At 40.5% G+C, this 24,612-nt stretch overlaps 1 protein-coding gene and 2 non-coding genes across 3 annotated transcripts in view; 1 reads left to right on the top strand and 2 right to left on the bottom strand.

Annotated features, from left to right (window-relative positions):
- The window catches only part of LOC139691970 (solute carrier family 52, riboflavin transporter, member 3-A-like), a 53,072-nt gene extending 33,632 nt beyond the window's left edge, over nucleotides 1-19,440 (bottom strand). The window contains exon 1 of the mRNA XM_071589944.1: nucleotides 19,055-19,440. Coding sequence (XP_071446045.1) covers nucleotides 19,055-19,113 — 59 coding nt within the window. The 5' untranslated portion in view covers nucleotides 19,114-19,440. The remainder of the gene's footprint in view (nucleotides 1-19,054) is intronic.
- On the top strand, nucleotides 8,184-8,300 carry TRNAL-CAA (transfer RNA leucine (anticodon CAA)). The gene is made up of 2 exons: nucleotides 8,184-8,221; nucleotides 8,255-8,300. It is a non-coding gene; the product is annotated as a tRNA-Leu (tRNA).
- Nucleotides 8,619-8,735, bottom strand: TRNAL-CAA (transfer RNA leucine (anticodon CAA)). The gene is made up of 2 exons: nucleotides 8,698-8,735; nucleotides 8,619-8,664 (listed from the first exon to the last, which is right to left on the bottom strand). It is a non-coding gene; the product is annotated as a tRNA-Leu (tRNA).
- Nucleotides 19,441-24,612: the final 5,172 nt, after the last annotated feature.

Raw genomic sequence — 24,612 nt, 5'->3', positions numbered from 1 at the left:
AAAATCGCGATTAAATTTACTTTATTAGAGTAACTCTGCGATATCTCGACGAAACATCGAGTCTCCGCCAGGTGGTATCACCTTAACACCATTGTTTTAGATTTCCCCGGCAAGTCGGGCTCGTCAGGCACTACACTAATAGTTACTGGCCCGAGCCGGTCTGCAGCTAGGACCAAGAAGTCGGAGAAGTGATCAGATCCAGCAGAACCAGCGTTTATTTTACTGAACACGAGAAGTGATGAAACCCTTGCAAGGAGGAGGTTCGGAGAAAACTCAAGTCTAGAGAGAAAGCAGGTTGTACCACTGGAAATAGTTTCTTGGGGCTTTGACTCATGTTCGTCGTATCCACGCCGAGGAAGGAATCAAAAGCTGAAAGCTGAGACAGTTTAAATTACTCTCACAAAATAGACGATTAATTCGCCACATTCATGCCATAGCAATGACATCTGTAGTTATTAAGGAGCGCGACCGATCTCTGATATCTTTTGCGCCATTCGGGATTAGATAGCAGGCAAATTTGGTGGAGGTAGCATTTTAAGGACATGGGGGAAGGGTGAAGAGAAATCCCGCCTCGGCAAAAGCAAAACTCTTAGAGAAGGGCGCCAAAGCGATCAGAGTTTTACGTCCCATCTGACGGATGGTGTACTTCACTTTAAATTCTCTCCACAGAGCACCCCAAGTAGGGATACCACTGAAAAAATTCAGCCATCACCGGGATTGGAACCCAGGATATCGGAATGTGAAGCCACCATCTAGCCGCCTTTCACACCCGACGCTCCTCATTTATGACCCCTGCACATTCATTTTTTTCTTATTCTTCTTTTCAAAAAAATTTAAATGAGTACCTTCACAACACTCATCATTCGTTCAAGCAGTATTTGCCGTGTGTAATTTAATCCTTTCTTTAATCAATATAAGGAAAATCGCCTTTACAAATTACTCCTTTTTGTCGTCCATTATTAAGAAAATTTAATCGAGGATAAACTTACGTAAGCCTAGTTTTTTTCATGAGAAACAGCCTTGGCGCTTGGTGAATAATAATTCATCACTAGAGTGACTCTTGTCTTCTTTTTAGAGTTATCTTTTTAGTATTTTATTTCATTTTATCCCTTTCTGCAACTTTTACCTTGTTGCAATCGCCAGACAAGATTAGTGAGACTTTTCATTGAAAAATTGAAGACTGGAAAATGTTTCGATCCACTTTGATGAGTCAACCGATGTTTCACTAGTTCTGAAGACGGAGGAAATGTTCGTGAAGAAAGAAACTGCTAACAGCTCATTGTATTTATGCAGACATAATCTTGAAAATCAATGATTTCACAAGTACTAATCAATTGTATCCGTGGTAATGCATGGGAGCATGAATCCATTGATCACGTTCTACGGCAGAAAAACATATAAATAAAGGAACTTACTCCTCAAACCGCTATTGAACGACCACAGCATACACGGACTGGTTCTGGTGGTTAAAAATCTGTCCCCAAGGATGGAAACCGTCCTCGTTGCGGTGGCTAAAGCGATGTATTTATTAATATCATGTTCTTCTACATCAATATTATTTTCAGTGTTATATAATGGCATGGGATTTGACCACAAGAAACCACTATTCCACGGAGAATTATACGGTAGTTGTCGAGGGGTAACGTGTCGAGCAGAATTATTGAGATGCGACGTGAAGTGTAGATTTTTCACAATGATTTCAAAATCAAATGTTATATTAATAAAATTAAGAATACAAAGTAACTTTCCACTGTCATTAATTAGCGTACAACCGGTTTCGACGCTCATAAATGACGCTAATACGCTAATAAATGATAGTGGAAAGTTACTTTGTATTCTTAATTTTATTAAAATGAATTTCCACAAAGTTGAGCCGGGAACAATTGAATCAAATGTGATCTTGAGAATTAATTTTTTGATGGATTGTGGCTGTGTTGGGCTCCATACTTGACGGATGTATCCGGCTCAATGAATAACCTCAATTAAAATCCGCTGGGAAAGATGACTACACTCCCTATCTATTTCAAGACGAAGTGAGCGCAAAGAAAGATTAGGCTCCAGTTTGTGGAGACAGATTTCGAAAACGGTGATGTGCTTTTTTACACACTTCTTCGAGACTTCTCTCAAGAGAATGAACTCTTAAATTCATTCTGATGTGTTGAAGGACATGAAAACAGCACAAATTGGTTGAAGGTTTTGTAGTTAATGGTAATTCTCGGAATATATTAACTCCGGTCCCTCCCGTAGACCTTGACGTGGTGGAAGGACTTCTGCGTTCCGATCACCTGGAGGAATCTAGTCGGAAGACTTTGTGAGATCAGTGTTCGTTCCCATTCCGGAAAATGTAACATGATGTGAGGACTACAGAACTATAATTTTGATTTCCCACGTAACTGAATTTGTTCTCAGGATCATCAAAAAAAGGAAAGAGAGTAGGGCAAATGATTCCTAAAGGGGTGGACAGTTTTGATTTCGAAAGGGGAGAGGTACGCGCGATGCCATTGCAGTAATGCCCTAATCGAGAGGGATATAGAATACAACCAGGGCGCATTTGCCTGTTTCGTAGAGTTCGAAAGGTATTTAATAGAGTCAATTTGGAAAAACTAATGATTATATTGAAGAAAATAAGAATAGCTTAAAGGAACAGGATGCTAATCAGCAATCTGTACATGTCTTAGACTGCTCATTTGCGATTGGAGGACGGAGAGTCCGGATGAGCAGTGTTAGGAATAGGTGTTAGCATGACTGTCCGTTATCACCGGTACTGTTCAACGTATATCAGGAGCAAATAATTAAAGAGGCATGGGAAGAACTGGAAATAGGAATGAAAGTTGGAGGGGAATCTGTAAAATCAGTTAGATTTGCTAATGACCAAGCTCTATTTTGTCAGTCAGCCAAGGAGTTGCAAGCATTGCTGAGTGTAATGGAAATTCAGTGCGATAGATAATCAGGAATCAATATAAATAAAACAAAGGTTATGAAATATACCTGAAAGAGGAAGGCTAAGTTAAATATTAAAATAGGAGGGTAAAAACTTGATCATATGGACCAGTTTACGTATTTCGGAAGTGTTTTGGACCAACACGGTCAGGTTAGTAGATAGACAGATATTCGTCTTTATTTTGGGGCGAGATTGAGACTAGGGAATCTCTTCTGCCACCTAACCTCTAACTCTAGTAGGGAAAAAAGGGGAAGAATTGAGTTAGCCAAAGAAACTTTCTCAAGGAGGAAGGAATTGATGACAGGGACGATGAGTAAGGACGTTAAGAAAAGGCTCCTCGAAACTTTGATATAGAGCGTAGGTATGCACGGCTCGAAAACATGGTCACTGAAGCAGGATGATCGACGTGGAATAGAGGCTTTTGAAATGTTGATGTGGAGAGTGGATTATGGTGAAAAATCATAAGGAGGCAGGAAAAATGGATGAAAAGCATATTGATCGGCGGTGGGAAGTTGAAGACTGATATAGGTGAGAATGTTGGGCAAACGAGGAAGGGGCAGGAATGGGGTAAGGATGTTGGACGGGATGAAGGGAGGAGGTAAATACATAGAGATAGAGTGACTTGTTGTAGAGTAGAATGTTGGGTTGTTTTTTTACCAGGAACAAAATATTTATTTGGTGGTTTTGTCCATCCAAAACCTGTCTTAATCTGTGGATTACCTAATTTTTTAAAAAATATTCTGGTGACAGGATTAGGAATAAAATTTCTGATCGAGACGCTTAGGAAGAAGGCTTAATAAAATGAGGGCGAAAATAGTTGAACTTACGTGTGATATTCGAGTAAAAGACTTCTTTTCGATACTTCCTCTGCGTGTTTGAAGCACGATGCCACTAACCCAGGGGTGCAGATTTGGCCATTTAACTCTTAGTGTACTTTTCAACAACAGTTCTGCATAAACAAGGGTTTTCCATGGTGTTAAATCTTAAACAAGTGCGGGAACAGACTGAATGTAGAGGACAACCTAATGCTAAAACTAATTGTGATTTAAATTCAACCTGCGGCCAAAGAACTAGTTTCAAAGACTCAAGATCAAGCATCTCGTTAATACTACAGTTTTTCCTTCTATCAATTTAAAATTTATGGCAATTTTGAAATTAAGAGTTCTTTTATTATATATATATATAATAAAAGAACTCTTAATTATATATATATATATATATATATATATATATATATATATATATATATAAAACACTTTTTGAAAGTCTCACGGACGTGAATAATAATGTATAACACTTAGCACTAGTGGACACAGACAAAAACACAGAAACACACAAAAACGAGACTCACTATTTTTCGAATTTTCGGTGGTCGTTGCCACCTTTATCAAGGAAGAGAGGGACAGAACTGAAGGGAATACGAGGGCTGGAGCGATGGATGGAAGGGGAAGGTGGGGAGAGAATTCCGAAGGGACGGGTTTGGAGGGGCAGCGTAGGAAGGGTGGGGAAAATGTAGAAGGTGATGGGGGTGGAAGGGGGATGAAAATATAATTAGAGCAGGGTAATTAGTGCCTAATATTGATTCCTGGCCAGTTCCAGGACTCCAAGAGCCAGATGAAAGATTGCTCTGATGTTTTCAGTTTCAGAGGAGGATCAGAGGGTGGGAGGGATGCTATGATGGATACACTATAGCATTTATCAAAGGGAGTGTTGTGTTCACGACCGTCTAAATTCCGTCTCTATTCCCTCCACACCCAACCTACTTATGGCCACCATCGACGTTACCTCACTTTACACTTCTATTCCCCATGCAGAAGGTTTATCCTCCCTCCGACATTATCTCTCTCTACGCCCCCTACCTCAGCGCCCCTCAACGGAATTTCTCCTCAATCTTGCCACTTTCGTCCTAACTAAAAATGCATTCACTTTCCAAAATTGTTTTTACCTACAGACAAAAGGCACAGCGATGGGAACGAGGATGGCACCATCATACGCCAATCTCTTCATGGGCCATCTCGAAGAGACTTTCCTGTCACAGCAACCCCTTCAACCTCTTTTCTGGGTCCGCTACATAGACGATATTTTTATTCTCTGGACACATGGCTCTGATTCTCTCAACAATTTCTTATCCGCCTTAAATTCATCTTTCACTGTTAAATTCACCTCTTCCATTTCCGACTCCACCATCACCTTTCTTGACACAGACATCTCACTTCAAAACAACAAATTCACTACTTCAGTACACATCAAAGCCACTAACCATCAGCAATACCTACACCACACAAGCTGTCATCCTCAACACACGAAACGCTCGATTCCTAACTCTCTCTCTATCCGCGGACACCGAATTTGCAACACCACAGCCACTCTCAACAAATACCTTGCCAATCTACACCTTGCACTCCTCAAACGCGGTTACCCAGAAAAGTTACAACGAAATAAAATCCACCGTTCCACCCGACCAAACACACCACACAATAACAAGCCCACATCTGACGCAGGACTCAACCTTTGCACCACCTATTACCCCGGATCACACAGACTGAAAACCCTCCTTAAAGAACTGTTTCCAATTTTACATGACAATGACGCGACCTCATCCTTACTACCCCAATGCCCATCTATCGCATACAGACGACCCACCAATCTCAAAAACCTTCTGAGATCCACCAACCCTTTTGCGCCCCCCCGTGACAAATTTTCCAATATTTCCCCAACTTGCAACCGCCCCCGAAGTAAAACCTGTCCTCTTATTATGCCTACTCCCCTCTCCCTACATCCCCTCATAGCCCCCTCACCTCGTTCCCACGCTAATTGCCTCTCAAAAAATATTATTTATCTTTTATCATGCAAGCATTGCACTTCCTTTTACATAGGTGAATGCATTACCCCCTTATCCATCCGAATGAATAATCACCGGTACTCCTGCAATTCTGCCTCACTCTCTTCTCTTCCTATCCCTTCACACGCCAATTCCCACAACCTTTCATTCGACCAGTGTTTTGCTCTAAGCATCCTAGAATCCCTACCTGATTCAGCCACCAACATAGGAACTCGTGAATCCGCCTACATACTATCCTTCCGTTCCTTTAAAATTCCCACACTAAACCGCCATATTTAATTTCCCTCCCAGCATTCCCTCCACACCTCCCCTCCACGCCCATAGCTCTTTCCCCTCTCCTCTGCAATAGCATATAGCATATTTTCAGTCTCTCTTGAAGAAGGCCTCTGAGAGGGCCGAAAGCTCGAACAATTTACCGTGTGAGTGTTGTTTTAAATGTGTCTATTCTTTTCTATTTGTGTTATATTGTGTCAGCCCATTATATATATATATATATATATATATATATATATATATATATATATATATATATATATATATATATATATATATATGTAAATATAAAATGAACGTAAGAAGAAAGTTAGAAGAAAGATAGGGGACACACACTACGTCACTTGGGTGTGTTTGGGAAAAGGTGACCCACATATCCACACAACCTCAATCACACACAAAAGGCAAAATTAATTATGCAAAATAAATCAAATTTTCAACCACTCGTTCACTAGGGTGTGTTAAGGAATAACAGTCACTCTCATGAATCGCATTAACACACACACTCAGGGTTTGCAAGGGTATCTCCTATGCCAGAGACCCGTTGTACTCACACAGGAATTAAAAAAAAATTAAAAAGAAAAGGCCCAAGTTCCCGTTCGCAATCGCTCAATCACTCAGGTGTGTTAAACCTTTGTGAATCGCACTTACTCACTCGTTCAGGGTTTACAAGGATTCCTCCGAAGCCAGTGACCCGTCAATCACACTGATGAATAAATATTATAAAACGGATGTACGCACGCTTTCGCTCATTCACTCAATCACCCTCGTGTGTTCGAAAATAGGGGACATTTGTGATTCACAAGTACTCAATCGTTCAGGGTTTACAAGGATTCTTCCTATGCCAGATACCCTTCATTCACATAGAAATGACAAAACAAAACTGAAAGGACTTAAGTAAACACGCAATAACTCAATCACTCAGATGTATTAGACCTTTATGAATCGCACACACTCATTCGTTCAGCGTTTACAAGGATTTCTCCTATGCCGGGGACCCGTCAATCACACAGAAATAACAAACGATACAGAAAAGACTTACGTGAACACGCAATCACTCAATCACTCGAGATAGGCTCTTACCTACCCCCGATACTTGTTTCCTTGTATTTTTGTGCTTGCTTGCGATTGCTTGTGTTTTGTTCTGTTTATTCTTGCCGCTAGTCTTTTATGGTGCTCCAGGATTAAACAGTTTCATTTACCATTTTTCTATATTACGATAATCTACGGGTTAAGGTAGGTTTTGGATGGAAACAAGCTACCAAATTAGTCTCCTAAAGAAGCTCAACCCAACATCCTACTCTATAACAAGTCCCTCTTCATCTGCGTAACCTCGTATTTCCTCACTCCCTTCATACCGTTCAACATTCCTGTCCCAATCCTGCCCCTTCCGCGTTTGCCTAACATTCTCCCCTCTATCACAGTCTTCAGCTTCCCCTTTAGCATATAACATTTATGGTTAGCTATAATGCACTCTCACTTACGGTAGCCCCTCTTCTAAAAAAGAATGCAGAATTTTTTTGGTTCAAATAAATATTAGAACGCACTACTTATATTTCGAAATGATTAATTTGTGCCATTGCACATCATAAGTTATTCTTACACTTTTCTCATAGAACTAATACATAATCCTCGTTCGCCATTATTAATATTTACAAAACGATGTTCACGTCTTCGTCGATGATCCTCATTCTTGATTGACCGGTGTTTGCGAATCAGAAATGGCGTAAACCACAAGGATTATCGTGAGCATTGCCGGCATGGAGTGGAGAAAGTTCGCTTCCCGGATGCCAAGTATTACTTAAACTTAGAATAAAAAATAATGAAACATTCATAGTATAAGTTTTTCAATATTTCGGTGTCCTTGCCGCTTTTCTCAACGGAAGAAAACTTTTTTTACATCGGACTCAGCGGAAAGAAGACATGTTTTTGCCTTCCGTTGAGAGGTGGTCGGGAGACCGAAATATTCAAAAGGTGATACTGTGAGTGTTTCGCTAATCTGTGTTCCTAAGTTACATATGTCATGACCACACTTGTGACTAACCTTATGTTCACCTTCGCGAAATTTTTTCGTGAATATAAATAATAGTAGAATTTCTGAACTAGTGATGTAACTTACATGTATATGTCAGGATGGCCGAGCGGTCTAAGGCGCCAGACTCAAGATATTCTTGCCCATTTCCAATGGGTCTCGTGAATTCTGGTCCTCGTAAGAGGGCGTGGGTTCGAATCCCACTTCTGACAGATTTTTTGCAGGCTAAAACCTTGTCCACACATATTTCTGTACTGTTTTCTGTTACTTTTTGCTTCTTCGTATTTTCTTTTCGAGTATACTCCAGTTCTTCAGTGAAGCCTAACGCCAAAAGGTCCTCATTGCACTAATTATGTTTTATTTTAAGGTGAAGTAAATTCATTCGTTTTTCTAGTTTGCAATGAGGACCTTTTGGCGTCAGGCTTCACTGAAGAACTGGAGTATACTCGAAAAGAAAATACGAAGAAGCAAAAAGTAACAGAAAACAGTACAGAAATATGTGTGGACAAGGTTTTAGCCTGCAAAAAATCTGTCAGAAGTGGGATTCGAACCCACGCCCTCTTACGAGGACCAGAATTCACGAGACCCATTGGAAATGGGCAAGAATATCTTGAGTCTGGCGCCTTAGACCGCTCGGCCATCCTGACATATACATGTAAGTTACATCACTAGTTCAGAAATTCTACTATTATTTATATTCACGAAAAAATTTCGCGAAGGTGAACATAAGGTTAGTCACAAGTGTGGTCATGACATATGTAACTTAGGAACACAGATTAGCGAAACACTCACAGTATCACCTTTTGAATATTTCGGTCTCCCGACCACCTCTCAACGGAAGGCAAAAACATGTCTTCTTTCCGCTGAGTCCGATGTAAAAAAAGTTTTCTTCCGTTGAGAAAAGCGGCAAGGACACCGAAATATTGAAAAACTTATACTATGAATGTTTCATTATTTTTTATTCTAAGTTTAAGTAATACTTGGCATCCGGGAAGCGAACTTTCTCCACTCCATGCCGGCAATGCTCACGATAATCCTTGTGGTTTACGCCATTTCTGATTCGCAAACACCGGTCAATCAAGAATGAGGATCATCGACGAAGACGTGAACATCGTTTTGTAAATATTAATAATGGCGAACGAGGATTATGTATTAGTTCTATGAGAAATGTGTAAGAATAACATATAGTATAATGCCCAATGGCACAAGGTCCAAGGTCGATGAAGGACGCCCCAGTATCCCTGCAGAAATCAATCAACCTCTGATTGATGCCTTCCACTCGGCTCAAACCAGTGGTCCACGATCAATCCTCAGGACAAGGCTGGGACCGAGAGCGTCACATCAACCCCCTCGACACCACCCACCCGCTTCAATTCCGAAGTTCAATTCCCTGAAGGAATTCAGAATCTCTTCATGTTCACGGTGGACGGCATCGTTGCCAACATGAGCCACGACCCGCAGCCTGGAAGACTGCGTGCCCGCAGACGCCGCCCCAACCGCCGTCGTCACCTGGAGAACGCCGCCACTAGGAATGCACCATGCCGTCAGGCGCTGGCCAACACCCTCCTGGTCTGCCCTCTCCCACGATGGGACTATCACACATCTGATATTACTGCCGCCTATCACTAGAATCCCCCCTTCCCACTCTGACGGTTCCTTCTGGGTGGTGCTCTCACAGGTGCGCAGGTAGGGGCTGCAGATATTATTGGGCTATCCTCCGATAGCACCTGATACCTGTTGGAGACGGGGATGAGGTTTGCCTTCGCATTTCCCATCCCTCGCCGAAGTGTTAACTTTCCCCCGCTACTGCGCGAGACAACCTTCCAATCCTCCGACTTCCGGAAAGGCACCTCTCCCCCTTCAAACGATCGGACTCGGGGCGACCTCTCGATCACTCCGCCGCATGTTGCATTCGGACGAATCCGTGCGACCCCGTTTGCGCGGCAATTTTTCGCACCTCCACCCCGAGTCAGGGCCTTCCGCGGAAGAGCAACCTTCCCGTCAACCTTAGACCGAAGCTCAGCCATGGATCTCTACAACGCAGCTATAAACGGTACCGTCCAACGAGCGAACCCTTGGAGCAACGCACTCACCGGCGCAGGCATACATCGCGACAGAAGTCATAACTAGTTGAACACGTGCCATTCGGGAAAGTCTGTTAATATGATGTCATCCAGAAAGATACAGGCAGATTCCTTGATAGAATAGATTTTTGGTAGGATTATATGCATTAATACGCACACGCACGCACATGCATATATACATGTATACAGGGTGCGGGAGCAAAATTTGCTTACTTTAGTTGAAAGTTTCTTCAAATCAACAAATTATGTTTCTGGACCCTAGGTGTGGCTCCTAACAAAATACAAAACTGCCTACGGCATTGGGAGCACCGAAATGGAATGTGTAGACTCAATTTAAATACCTAGGGGTTACCCTCGCTCACGATTTCTCTTGGGTGAAACACATACTGGAAATATGTGGACTAGCTAATAAAAAATTAGGAATTATTAGAAGAGTACTTGGTAAATGTGATGAAAAAGTCGAAGAGACATGTTATTAGTCATTGGTCAGGCCTTATTTAGAATATATTCCAAGTATATGGGATCCTCATGAATTTAGATTAATTACCGAATTGGATCTCATGCAGCTTAGAGGAGCCAGATTTTGTAAAACGTTGTTATAATAAACTTAGTAGCGTTTCCAAAATATTAGAGCAGCTAGGCTGGGAATCACTCACGAGGCGAAGGTTAAATTACAGATTGAAGCTCTTGCATAACTTGAAAGGCGAGATCTTTAGCAGTGATATTGATAATTTATTATTACCCCTATCGTATCACGGTAGGAGAGATCATGCTAATAAAATTAGAGAGATCAAATCTAGAACAGATAGATTTATAATGCCACTTTTTCCACAAACGATAGGGAATCATAATAATATTGTTTGACCTCGGTAGGGTCATGTTCAGGTAAAATTATTCCCCCCTGCCATTCATCCTGGCGGTGGCTTGCAGGGTATGTATAAATAAATAAAACAAAGCACAATCCAGCAAACTACCCTGCATCAAGTTCTTCTTTATCTCTGTATACTTCCATTTTCTCTTCATCCCAGCCAACATCCCTATCCTGTTCCTGCCCTTTTCTCGTTTGCCAAACATTCTCCTCTCTGTTACAGTCTTCAACATCCTACTGCCGATCAATACGCCCTTCATCCATTTTTCCGGCCTCCTTAGAATTTCTCCCAAAACACCCCTCTCCTCGCCCACCACACCTAGTACTTCCTCATTTGTTTTCCTCCCAGTCCATTTCACTTTATTCATCCTTCTCAACACCCGCATTTCAAAAGCCTCCAATCTACGTCCATCCTCCTGCTTCATCAGTGGCCACGTTTCCGCTACGTACGTAACTACGCTCCGCATCATAGTTTTTACGAGTTTTATCTTAACATCCCTACTCAACGTCCCTGTCATCAACTCCCTCCTCCTTGTGAAAGCATCTTTGCCTAGCGCAATTCTTCTCCTTACGTCCCTACTACTTTGACCGTTTTGGTCCGAAACACTTCCGAAGTACGTAAACTGTTCTACCTGCTCTAGTTTTTGCCCTCCTATTTTAATGTTTAGCTTGGCCTTTTTCTTTCTAGAAAATCGCATAACCTTTGTTTTATTAATATTGATTCTCATCCCACACCTGTCGCGATGAATTTCCAATTCACTCAGCAATGCTTGCAACCTCTTGGCTGACTGACAAACTAAAGCTTGGTCATCAGCAAACCTAACTGATTTCACGAATTCCCCGCCCACTTTCATTCCTACCTCCAGGTCTTCCTATGCCTCTTTCATCATTGCCTCCACATATACGTTAAACAGCGCCGATGATACTGGGCAATCCTGCCTTAAACCTCTTCCTAACACTGGCAATACGGATTCTCCGTCCTCCAATCGCAAATGAGCAGTCTAAGACATGTTAGTTTGGGGATTAGCCTCCTGTCCCTCCAATGTATTCCTATTTTCTTCAATATACATACCCAATAGTTTTTCCCAAGGCATTCTATCAAACGCTTTTTCGAAATCAACGAAATAGGCCAATACGTCCTGATTGTATTTTATATTCCTCTTCCTCTTGAATAGTGATCTCATTACTGCAATGTCATCACGAGTACCTCTCCCCTTCCTAAACCCAAACTTATCATCCCCTAAGTAAGCATTTGCCTTGCTCTTAATCCTTTTGTTGATGATCCTGAGAACCACTTTAGCTGCGTGGGATATCAAACATATTGTTCTGAGGTCCTCACATGATGTGGCCTCTATGTTTTCGGAATAGGGACTAACATTGATTGCACAACCTCTTCCGGCCAGATTCCTTTCTCATAAATGCTACGAATCAGCCCATATAGGCTCTTCCTCCCACATTTTTCTAAACCTTTTAAGAGTTCCACAGGAATGTTGTCTACCTACACGGCCTCACTTGATTTCATCTCCCGCAATACCCTTTCTGTCTTTCTTTATATGTTAAATGGAAGAAGAGACCCTAAGGTCTCAAATTTGCTCAAATAAAGACCTCTCTTTATATATCTATCTTATCGTCGAGTATGCTTGCATGTAAGCTAAACCTGTATCTTCCTCTACGTCATGTTATCTTTCTACGTCTAAACTTTAAGTTCTTTACCATATAGTTCTCCTATATATTCCTTCCAAATCTCTTGGATCTTTTCTGTTTCAACTATTATCAAAACTATTTATTCTGAGTGATTTTATTATTATCTTTTGTAATGTTGATTGGATTTGAGATGGCATGTTATTTTTCCAATACAAGTTTGATTATAATACTTAAGACCTGTTTGCCACCTGACATTGTCTATCCGGAAATGTGAGTTTTAATAATAATAATATTATACAATAAATAAATGTTATCTTACCCAACTTATCTCTAACTGTTAGCTCAGATCTTCTCTTCTTACCTCCCGATAGTGATTTAACCTTGATGTATAGCGCACCAATTTCACCTTTTTCTGCAAACTTTCCATATCCTCGCATTGCGTCTTCCACCATGCTTATCTTGCTTTATTTCTTGCCCAGCTCAACTTTTTATTTAACTCTTTGCACTTCCTTTTGCTTAACTCTGTGTTTACATTCGTCCATTTTCTTCTGTCATATATCTTTCTAATCATCTCATCCGTGATCCATGTTTTCCTTGTCTTTTTCCCAGTAACGGGTTCTATAATTTCTTTTGCGGCTTCCCTTTCTTGATACTTAATCTTCCTTGACTCTTAATCCCTTTCTTGATACATTCCCATTTTCCTCCGATAGTACTCAACTCTTTACCGTCATCCATGATTTTCTCTACAGCCAGCTGATACTCTTTCCTAGTCAATCAGTTTGATGCTTCTACATTCCATTTCCTAATCCGCCGACCCTGTCTTATCTTTTTGAAAAGGACGCTGCATTTCATAACTACGAAATTGTGGTCAGAGTCGGCACCCGCTCCCGGGAAGCTGTGCAAATTGATCACACTGTTCCTAAACCTGTGCCCAACGAGAATATAATCTAGCTGATACCTTTCCGTGTCACCTGGAATTTTCAACGTGTACTTACGCCGTTTTTCGTGTCTAAACTAATTGTTGGTGATGACTAACCTCTGTCTCCTGCAGAACTCAACTGCTTTCTCCCCGCGGTCATTCCTCGTGCCTAAACCGTAGTCCCCCACCTCATCACCATCTCTTCCTTCGCCTACCGTCGCATTCCAATCCCCCGTCACGATCAATGGTTTCCCTGCAGGAACACGCGCAATTATGTCCTCTAACTGATCGTATATCCTATCGACTTCTTCCTCCTTATGATTGTTCGGTGGCATATAAACCTGTATAATGACGAAGCTCGTCGTTTCTGCTTTTATCTCTACTAGCTCTATCCGTTACCTGCTCTATGTTGACTACGCTTCTTCCTACCTCTTCATTTGATACCATGGCAACCCCTCGTTGGCTCTTGTCCCCGCCGCTGTATAAGAGTATTATTCTATAAACATCACTCCAGTAATCCCCGCATTCCTTCCATCTCACCTCGCATAGACCTAACATATCTGTATTTCCTCTTTCCCTCTCTCGCTTAATATGCCCTAATTTTTCTGTCTTCAACATTATCCTAACATTCCACGTTCCTATTCTAACTAATTTAGTTATCTTATGCTGAGTCTTCTGTCATGCTGCTGTCGGTTTTCCTTTGCAAGGGTTTCGTAGGAAGGCGACCGCGGAAGCCTTGCCTCTCCCGCTGCCGGGCACGACACACGGCCGATTGGGCTGAGTCTTGTAATTGCCCGGACTTATATACTCTTTGGTGTCCATCATTGTATTCTTAGGAATAATAATTGAAGTGGTTTCCCGTTGCCTTCCTCAATAGTGTTTTTAACATGACACCATCACTCAATGGCCGTCCCACTGGGGTTAGCCACCTTTGCAGCCTCTTCACTGAGAAACAGACGCTGCGTGGGCACTGCCATTTCACACGCACAAAAATATTTTTGAGCACACGGCTGGACGTGAGGGATAGAAGACAACTGTCGCAGTTAGACATGTTTACCTCTTTCCGCCAGAATATGGCACTTCACCTTTGAATTGTGAGGCAACACATTTATCACTCAGCGAAGGAAATTCACAATTTCCTGCCACTTTTAGAATGTTTACGGGCTTGATGGAAGATATAATTGTACTCACGCTTTCGTGTAAATAAACCCGCCAGTAGTTAGTATACTCGATACTAAGTAAGACAGTTTTCGTTCCGTCTCACATAAAGTGGAGCGCCTCTTAAAGACTGTAGCGATTAATGTTGACAGATAGTTATAAGCAATTAGTTTGACAACTTGATTAATTAATTCTACTGAAGACCACATGGTACATTTTAATATTGATTAATCATATCCGCATATATATTTTATTTTTATGTGGCATATTATTTTACTGTTATATCATACATTTTATTGCTTTTAGTGTTTATGTCATGACCATTATAAGTGAATATAGCACAAGCACATTTCATCAAATTGAATCTTCTGAAAAACCACATTAGTGCATGTCACTATCGCTTGGTTCAGCTCGGTCAAGATATTTCAATTGAATTCTTTTCTTTTAATATTACCGTGACACGTACATCGGGCTAAATACGCCATCTTCAAGAATGAAATGCATAAAAACTAGAAGACCTAATTGAAAGTTATAATTTTGAAGCGTGCGTAATGGGAAAAGGATGCATTTTAGTAAGCGCTTCCTCGTGCTACCGGGTGCGTCGAATGAGGGTTGCAGACGTTGGATCGCCCTCAATATACAGAGGTTAGCTAGGCAATAAGCGAGCATTCTCGACAAACAAACATTCACGGACAATAAACGGCGATATTCGCAGGTTGCATGGTTAAGACAGGTCTGTCAAAAGATATGGAATCTTGCATAATATGTCGTGACTTGACGTCGGCGAAAGTCTCAGAAGTTTATGTCTCCAGTTACCCGAGGCTGTCAGGAACACTTCTCCATGCAGGCTAACTACTAAGTTGCAAACTACAGGGGCAGGTAGAGTAACGCTCCTACCGTGAAATGGATGGTAAAAGTCGCTTTAAAGCCCTTATAGCTAAGATTTAGAAGATCATTAGAAACCGTCCATGTATTATTCCAAATTGAGGGAGCTTGTTAACCAGTTTTTTCAACAAATGTTTATTGAACAAAAACAAAATGGAGGTCTCTGAGGTAAAATATTCCAGAAGAAATGACTCCCATACGGAATTAGTGATAATGTGTCCGTAAGTGCGAAAAAAATAAGCAAAACCGAAAATAATAAAAGGACATGAGGTGGAAATATGAGGAGGACTGGAAACATGAAAAATATGGTGCTACAGGAAAAAGATCAAATCAACGGAGCGCTTAAGTAACAAAGAGAATTTTCAGAATGTTAAGAGCAGAATTAGGTCTTTCCTCAGTCCTTTACTGAAAGAATGAATGTATAGGAATTTATTTTGAGACGCTATATCCTTATGAAGACTCGCCGAGGGAAAGTGCGCATCCATAACTACAGAACAAGATCTTGGATAAGTTGCATGGAATAAATGACATGGCAAAGGGAAGGAATATATATATATATATATATATATATATATATGTATTTATATTTATATACTCGTATATATATATATGAAAGTTAGCACCAGTGGACAAAGACAAATACACAGAAACATAAAAAAAAGAAAATTTGAAACTGAGTGAGTTTCTTTTCTTTTTTTGTGTATTTGTCTTTGTCCATTACTTTTATATATGATTATTCACGTCCACGAGACTTTCACAAAATAGTTATGTACATATATACATATATATATATATATATATATATATATATATATATATATATATATATAATATATAAAGATATTATACATATATATATGATATATAAAGATATTACACATTTTGTATATATATATACATATACATATATGGAGACGTTAGTGTAAAACTAAATCCAACCGATCTTAAAATTGATAGCCAGCCACGGTGATGACGAAAATTTTCAAAGAGCTTTATTTTTTTTAATGAATTCTTTTAAGATAGATAGAAACTTAGTGGAGATTCATCACACAAAAAACGTTCGATTTCAATATTTCATACTGGATTTCCCAATTTTAACTTTCGTAAATTCATCAAATGCCCCAACAGGTGATCTTCCATCAAAGCGTAAAGAAGTTGTCATGGCAGTACAAGTTTGAGTTGGGAATCAGAAAAGATACTGAGGAATTAATTCGACAGAAATATTAATTACCGGGATTCCCAGATTAACGAAGACTGTGGTAGAGAAGAGAAAATTGAAAGGCTGCAGAATATGTTGAATAAAAGGCTATTGAATAAATGCCTTCGTTTTGCCCACGTCCAACTATGGTATGTGGCATTAAAGCTTTACGTAAGCTCATCATACGTACGAAGATATTTCGTAACGTACATATTACAATTTAGTTGATTGGGTCTTTGAATCCAACACAATGTATTGGCAATCCTTATTCCTGCAGTGGTCTCCATTCATGTGAAATTTCGGGGACTTGGATATCAAAGGTTCTGACACTTTCAAGCAGTGCGACCGTCTCACAAGGACTCCGTTATTGGCAGATCATTGATAGTCGGGTTTTATTGACGTCGGCGAGTTACGTCACTTGACCTAGCATCACATTTCTTCCTGTGGTATATTGGCGAAGGCATCAAGTATTTTCACATTATCTCTTTCCTCATCGCTACCGAATAGGAGGAGAGGGAGGATAATTAGGCTTTATCTGTTAAATCTCCCTATCGGAAAACAAATAATGTCGCCCCTAGAGGCACGTGTCTCGTCCGTATCTTGTTATGTCGGTAAACTCTCAGGAGATACCCTCATTACACAATAATGAGACTCTATAGTACTCGCGGTCTCATTTTCAACAGATGGAAATATTTTCTTCGAATTCACAGGCAGGAGATGATGAACGGTGGATTTTCCTGAGTATTAATGCATTGAGACTTCGTTTAGATTGTATAATAATAATATCTGACCAGTGAACAAATCCCTTCCAAACACTTCATCCTCCAGCATCGATTTGCCATTGCGCCACTCCAGTTAGAAGTACTGAGATATGGCAAAGGCTTTGAGTTTGAACCATGGACAAGTATTGGAGAGGAGGGCGAAGAAGTCTAACGCAGCAAGCTCATTTTGTGTCATCTTTCCTCAACAAAAGTGTACAATGGCACAGTGCCAACTGTGACATAGCAAAATTTTGATGAGTCATTAAGGTGGTAATGCTGAATAAGATGTGATTTCGCGTCTTCATAGACATGAGTAATTTGAATTGAGTTTTTCATATGTAGTCCTATTACAAAGTGCATCATTAATTCCACAGATTTAGCTATATAAGCGAGAACACGTTATCCATATGAATGTCCTTAAATACTTTACTCAATTAATCAAAAAAATATATTCTAATCATTAAACTATTTGTTTTCTGTCCAAATTTCACAAACTGAGCCCTGAAGAGAACTATCGCCGATTTATGTATGCGGGCATTGTGCTTTTATTACCCTTTATAAATGGTTATCTTTTCCTTGAATAAGCTTCTCCGAAACGAACTATTTCACTTGCACGAGTAATGAATATGTCTACTTTTCTGAACAGAACTTCCCTCTCTGATATGGGGTGTAAAAGAATAAAATTATGAGAATACCAAAAGGGAAATAATAAATACTGTGCACAATGGATGGTCATTAATCATCATACGATCATTAATATCTCTAGCTCCCTCACAAGTTCCGATGGCTGACTTTCCTGCCTTCCTTCCGCAGGGAATCTTTGATAATACATACAAGTTATAACACACAATCACCAAGCGGTACGCATGAAGGTTTTATCGTTAAGGTATTTCGTGTCAATGACATTTTCGCCTGTTTCGACAATCAGAATGAGGGACTTCCAACAATATTTAAACTGCGGCCGAAAACGAAGATTACGCCCTAGGCATCACTCGACTTTCACTTTGTGTTCACGACGGCGCATGGCGAGCACTCCGGGGTTCCACCTACACCAAACGAATTCACTTAAACGAAGGGTATGCTTTTCAAAGCTCACAATTTGTGAAAGGCAGTGGACGCGTAATGCTTAATGGGTCCACCATTCCAAATTCGAAGACCTTTCTTTCGATCAATCGAGCTCGGATTCCAAACGAACTGTCGAGACGCCGACGAGAGAGGCGAACGTGTTTTTGAATGAGTGTCCGCTCGGGAATAACCGAGAGTCCTCACGGCACGCCCCACTTCTCTCCATTTTCTCTTGCGGCGATCGATGGACTTTCACACTTTCACCTCGCTCGACCGGCACTACCGAATTAACGAGTCGACCGCTAACGTGTGAATAAAAGGAGACCTTGAATCGTTTGCATTCGTGTATGCATGAGGATGTTTTTTTTCCCGCGGCTCACTCACCCTATCCCGAGGTACTCGTTGATTCCGCTCGCCTGGCTGACGGACACGTGCCCCTCCATCGTCCGCTCAGGCTCCCTCCGCACGACTCAAAACCGTAGTTTCAAGTGCTCGAATGTAAATCGGTCACCATGGCCGCATCTCTAGCATGTGTTTGTGATTCCATGCGCCCGCTGCCTCTTTTTTTCTCTCTCTCACTCCTCCGTCGATGGTCTCGTGAGTGATAAGAGCTTACTAAACTGCTCGCTCACTACGTCACCGCCTTGCTCTTGATCTCTTTTACAATGCCTCCTTCCATGTATCCTTCTGTTATCACGCATCCGAGGTGGTGATCATGGTGAGTGGTGAGAGGAGTCCTGGTTCCCTAAACGAGTCATTCCGACTGTGTCGTTACGTAACCTCCTCCGTCGCTTTCTCCCGACGGGAGGTCGACGCGGATGGAATGAACGGATCAAGAGGAGGAACTACGAGCAGCAGCGCCAGCGGGGAATTCGTCTAAGGCTAACGCCGAGTAGATTTGACATTTTTTTCTTATGCTCAGACCCCTTGATCACATTCAAACCCTCATTGGAGGTTCTCTCAGTCATCCCCTTCGTCTCTGTCCTCAACGGTCTTGAAAATTCGCTAGCTCACAATGGAGAACACTACTGCCGTTACAAAATTTTCAACGCACGAGAATACAGTTTTCTTTCTCAGTGATCTGCCATTTTCCAGTACTGAACACAGAACGGCTTCGTGATTCTTCCCGGGTCGGTATTGTTGCGAAGTAATCACTTAAATGGAAAACTATTTTCCTTCAAATTGATTGTTTTCTATCGGGTACAGATGATTTCGCTTACATCCTGCTCCTTGGCATCGCACTAAATTTTGATGCACGACGAAGTATTTCGAGTCCTATTTTAATTCCAAGTTAACGGTGTAATGAGAGCTTCGTGAAAACAAGATGCATAATTTTTACGGTTCAGTTGAAGTCTACAATGGTGGACTCTTTCGGACGCTTGAATCAAACCAGTTCATCCGCGAGGTTCTTTTACCCTTACTTCACGGGCCGTATTTCAAAGGAATGCCCTGCCTCATTGAATTTCATTTCTTTATTTTAAATTTGCCAGTTTTAATTACCTTCAGCAAATCTAGATATTCTTTCATGAAAATACCCACATTCGCTGATCTTCAATTACAGAGCTTCTTAATGATGCTGGTGAAATTCCTAGATGTTTGTTGAGAATTGTTAACACTTCAGTTTTTTTCATGCATATTAATAATGGATTGGAGGTTAAGTGAGAGGTGTAAATAAATAATATTGTAATTATCCCTCTTTATTAGCAGTAGTCTATCGGTTTAGGGTAGGTTTTTGATGGCCCACAGCAATGCCCACTAACGTACTCCTAAGCCCTAACTAAATTAACGCAAAGTCTCCTTAAAAATATGCTAAATTTTTACTCGTCTTTGGCCCTGAATACTTTCTATCTCCATTAATTCCATCAAAAATACCTTTTCTTTTCCACCCTCTCCTCGTACCTCGCTCTATCAGCAGTCTTCCATCGATGACCGTATCCAACCTCACTAGGCTTACTTCAGTATCTCATTGTCTCTCAAACTTATTTCGGTATCATATTGGAATGTTATCCATATCATTTACTTTAGTATGCGGAATAATGTAGAAATTATGACAGAATTGGCATTCCGCATATCGTTGTATTAAGAGTAGTAGTAGTATTTAGGGGAGGCGACCGACTGCTGAGGTCATTTGCGCCATAGGGGATGGACAGGAAAGGATGAAGGGTGGAGAGAAACCCGGCGTCGGCATTAGCCTACTCTTTACGAAAGGCGCCGTCCCATCCGACGGACGGCGTACCCACTCAAAGTGCCCTCCACAAAGCTCCTCATGTAGGGATCGAGATACCACTGAAAAATAATCAGTACCGTCGGGAATCGAACCCGTGGTTACCGGACCCTCTGGGTGAGCAGCCAGGACGATAGCCACCGCACCATTTCGATCCTCTCGCTGTATTAAAAGCATATTCGTATGCACAGAGAAGAAAATTAAGATAACGCGCAATAGACTTTCGTATGTCAAGAGACTTAGAAATTGCACAAAGAACGTATCACGGATATGGGTAATATAAGATTAGGTTTGAACTTGAAAGCATTGATTGAATTAAGGCAGTCTCCCAAAGAATGAAGAAGTGTTATTTGTCTCCTTTTTTCAACTTCTTGAACTCATTCCCTTTCGGAAATCAAGTAGACTTAGCTACATATTTAGGTTCGCTGACGGTGGCATTTTGAATAAAATATTTAATTAGCGCTCTGCTGTTAGAATACGCTCCTTCATTCTTGGTCCTCACAGACGTAGATGATCCATCAGTTGAATTGGATTATATATTCATTTTAATATCCTAAAACTTTGAGTTTTACATTAGGGTAAAGATTTCTGTTTCCCCAAGCTCGGGGTGAAAATGTGGGAATAATTTCCTGTAGAATTATTTAAAAGTGTAAACCTGTTTGAAGCATTTTGGAAAACTATCAAATCGGTTCTCTTAAAATAGGTAATAATTGTGTCCTAAAGTATGACAGAGGGGGATTAAAATGGATATTTAAAGAAAACTGGATCCTGATGAATAGCTTAAACTAAGAGTAATGACTGTGATTATTGGCCGCACAAAGTAAAAAAATGCATCGCCGACCATGATTAAATCAAGTAATGCGCCTCTGATAACTAATTTGTGGATAGCATGGAATGATACCATGCAGTGCTAACCTCAGACGAGGTCGAAAATCAGGGGTGGAACCGAGGGGAGACCACTTCCTGGCAAGATGGGGCCAGGCCACTTCCGCTTTTTCATTGGATTTTCCTCTCCGAAAATCGGATGGTGAAAATATAATAAAAATAATTAATTTCCCGGGAAAAGTTTAGGGTTTTTTTAGTTGGCGAGGGGAATTCATATCCCGTGAGCGCTCTAAAAAAAATTACAACTGAATTCAGAGCACAGTCGTCTAATTTTCGGCATATATTTCTTGTTGATCTATTTAAATCGTTAAATTCTGCCTCCCGTACTGATACGACGTGGAACATCCACACTAATTGCGTCTCCTAGGAATGTGTTAATCACCATATTTGAATAGATAGAATGCCTGTAGTCAAACGAGGCATTCGAATATTGCAACCAATATGCAAGCATTATAAATCTAATTATGAGATTGTCTGCAAGTCCATTTAACTCCTCCTATTCTATATCCACAGTTCGTATAGCTTGCTGTGACGAAGACATTTATGATTGCTGGAATCAAAATAATGAATTTGATGGTTTGAGACTCGACTTTGTGAAAAATTCATGATCACTGAATAAATTATCTTGGCATTTTTTTTACACAACTTTTTTTCGAACTAAAATAATCTTTATTTGATGTCAGATGTTAGGGATTCTTGACGTGTAGCTGCAAATTCTCCTAAAATCATTTTCGATATCTTGACTGGTTCATTACAAAGAAATTTTGGCTTGGGTCATTGAGTAAATAGGACGATTGACAGCGTGCATAGTCCAAGTGTGCATGAATAGTATATAATTACAAGTTATGGTATTCCTCTGGGCATAATTCATTAAACGAAAAGTTTATACATGTTTGCTGAATTATTATCCCTCAATTTTTTATAAATTCTATTGTGCTTGCAAAATTAAAGTTATAGGCGTAAGTTGCTATAGCTTAATAACTTGATCTATGTTTCTAGGTATTTTGTATATTTAATGCTGATTTTTCTGTCCAAATAAATTAAAATATCCAATCCTAAGGCCACAGGTTAATTTACGCCATGGAAATACCTTAGACTAAGGTAGCACGTGATACGATAGTGTCAAAATAAGAGACCAAAAAGGACATCGATACAAAATTAAATAAAAATCAAGGAACGTTTTTGGTAGGCATCTTCTATCGGAGTTTAAACATCTCTAAGTGAGTTTACCATTGGGATTGGCCTCATTAATAGTCATATAACAACTTTGGTAAAAGTTACTCTAATGGTTGAAATATTGCGAGGTGGAGAAGAAAGGGAAGCAAGCAATTCATCACGAAAGCCATTATCATGTCAACTCTCATCAACGTATATTTAATCGAGAAGAGACGATATGTTCTCGAGTAAAATATTCCTGCAGTACACAACTTTGTTTGGAACTCCGAGCAGGTAGAATGAACCCACGATATTACATCATTCAATTGTGGTAAGCAATTTAAGATTGCAATCTATGAAGTTAGAATTCTAAGGGCATGTGGAAATTTAATGAGCCTGACACTAGTAATGTGAAGAGATATTTTTGGAATTATAGAAGTTTGATAGCGCAATTTAGTATGCTTTAGGTGGCGAAGAAACAGAATGAAGACGTATGGAAGAACGACAGTCGGGTGTTGATTTCGCTCAAACTTCAGTCACAACCCATTCAACCCGCTCATTTGCTGCATTGGTTTACAGTATTAACACTCGCGAGAGATACGATCAACGATCCAACTCCACTCAAACAGGAGAGACCGAATTTATTTGCACAAGTGCCTGAGGGGAGATTTTTTCAGCATGCCTGGCAAACCAAAAACAATCACTTCAATTTTTTAAATTGAACTATATAAATAACGCTTTTTAATCGCTGAATCTTATTTCATAAATATTTATTAAAGCAGTGGGAATTGGTTGAATGGAATTCTTCGCAAGTAATCGGCTTTAATTTTTATATCACCCCCAACCCTTGTGGTAATCTTATTTCACTTTTGGACGTGTCCTAATTACATTTTTTATACATTTTCGAGGTTATCATCGCATAAATTATTGTTGTAATGACATGCATAATTGATGTTATTTCCATAAGGCAATCTATTGATACATAATTCATTTATATATTTCTACTTCCGATGTACGTGTAGCACCTTGGCAAACTGTTTTGACAATGCTGTTGCGTGCAAGTGTGTGTACTTGCTATTTCATAAATATTTACATGTATTTGCATTTTGGAATCCGTTTTCAATTGACAATGTTTTCATTTTGATGTCTATTGTGGTAGCCCAGTTTATAGAGCGCTGGACCGAGGCCCGGGTTCCATTCTGTATGGCGCCTCTGGGTCGGTAGGCTTTGACGGGCAAAGGCTATACAACTGTATAAAAATACATCGCTCATCCTAACAAAGCATCCCACACTACAAAAAGCCCTTCCTGAATTCCGTATACTTCTTTCCTCCCATCATAACGTCCAACAAGCCTTTCCCATTCCTACCTCTTCCTTGCTGCACTTATGACATCCCCTATGTCACAGTCTTAAGCATCTCATCGACATTCAAAACGCTCCGGATCCATCTTTCCTGCTTCCTTGGGATTTCGTCCAACAACCTCCTCTCCTCCTTCACGATGCCTACAGGGTTCGTCCGGAAAATAAGTGTACTGACTACTGATTTTTTCCCGCCGCTCCAGGCGCGCCCAGCACCGCTCTGACGGGCTGCGATTGGAGGGGGGTATGTTGGCAAGCGACGCTGAAAAAGGCAGTCGGCTCTGAGCTGTGGTGTAGTAGGAGCTCTGTTAACGCGAAC

This window comes from Hetaerina americana, unplaced genomic scaffold, assembly GCF_022747635.1.
Source record: "Hetaerina americana unplaced genomic scaffold, ioHetAmer1.1.p SCAF_4, whole genome shotgun sequence".
NCBI lineage: Eukaryota > Metazoa > Arthropoda > Insecta > Odonata > Calopterygidae > Hetaerina > Hetaerina americana.
Note: the sequence above shows the minus strand (reverse complement) of the source record. Positions and strands in the feature narration are given on the sequence as shown.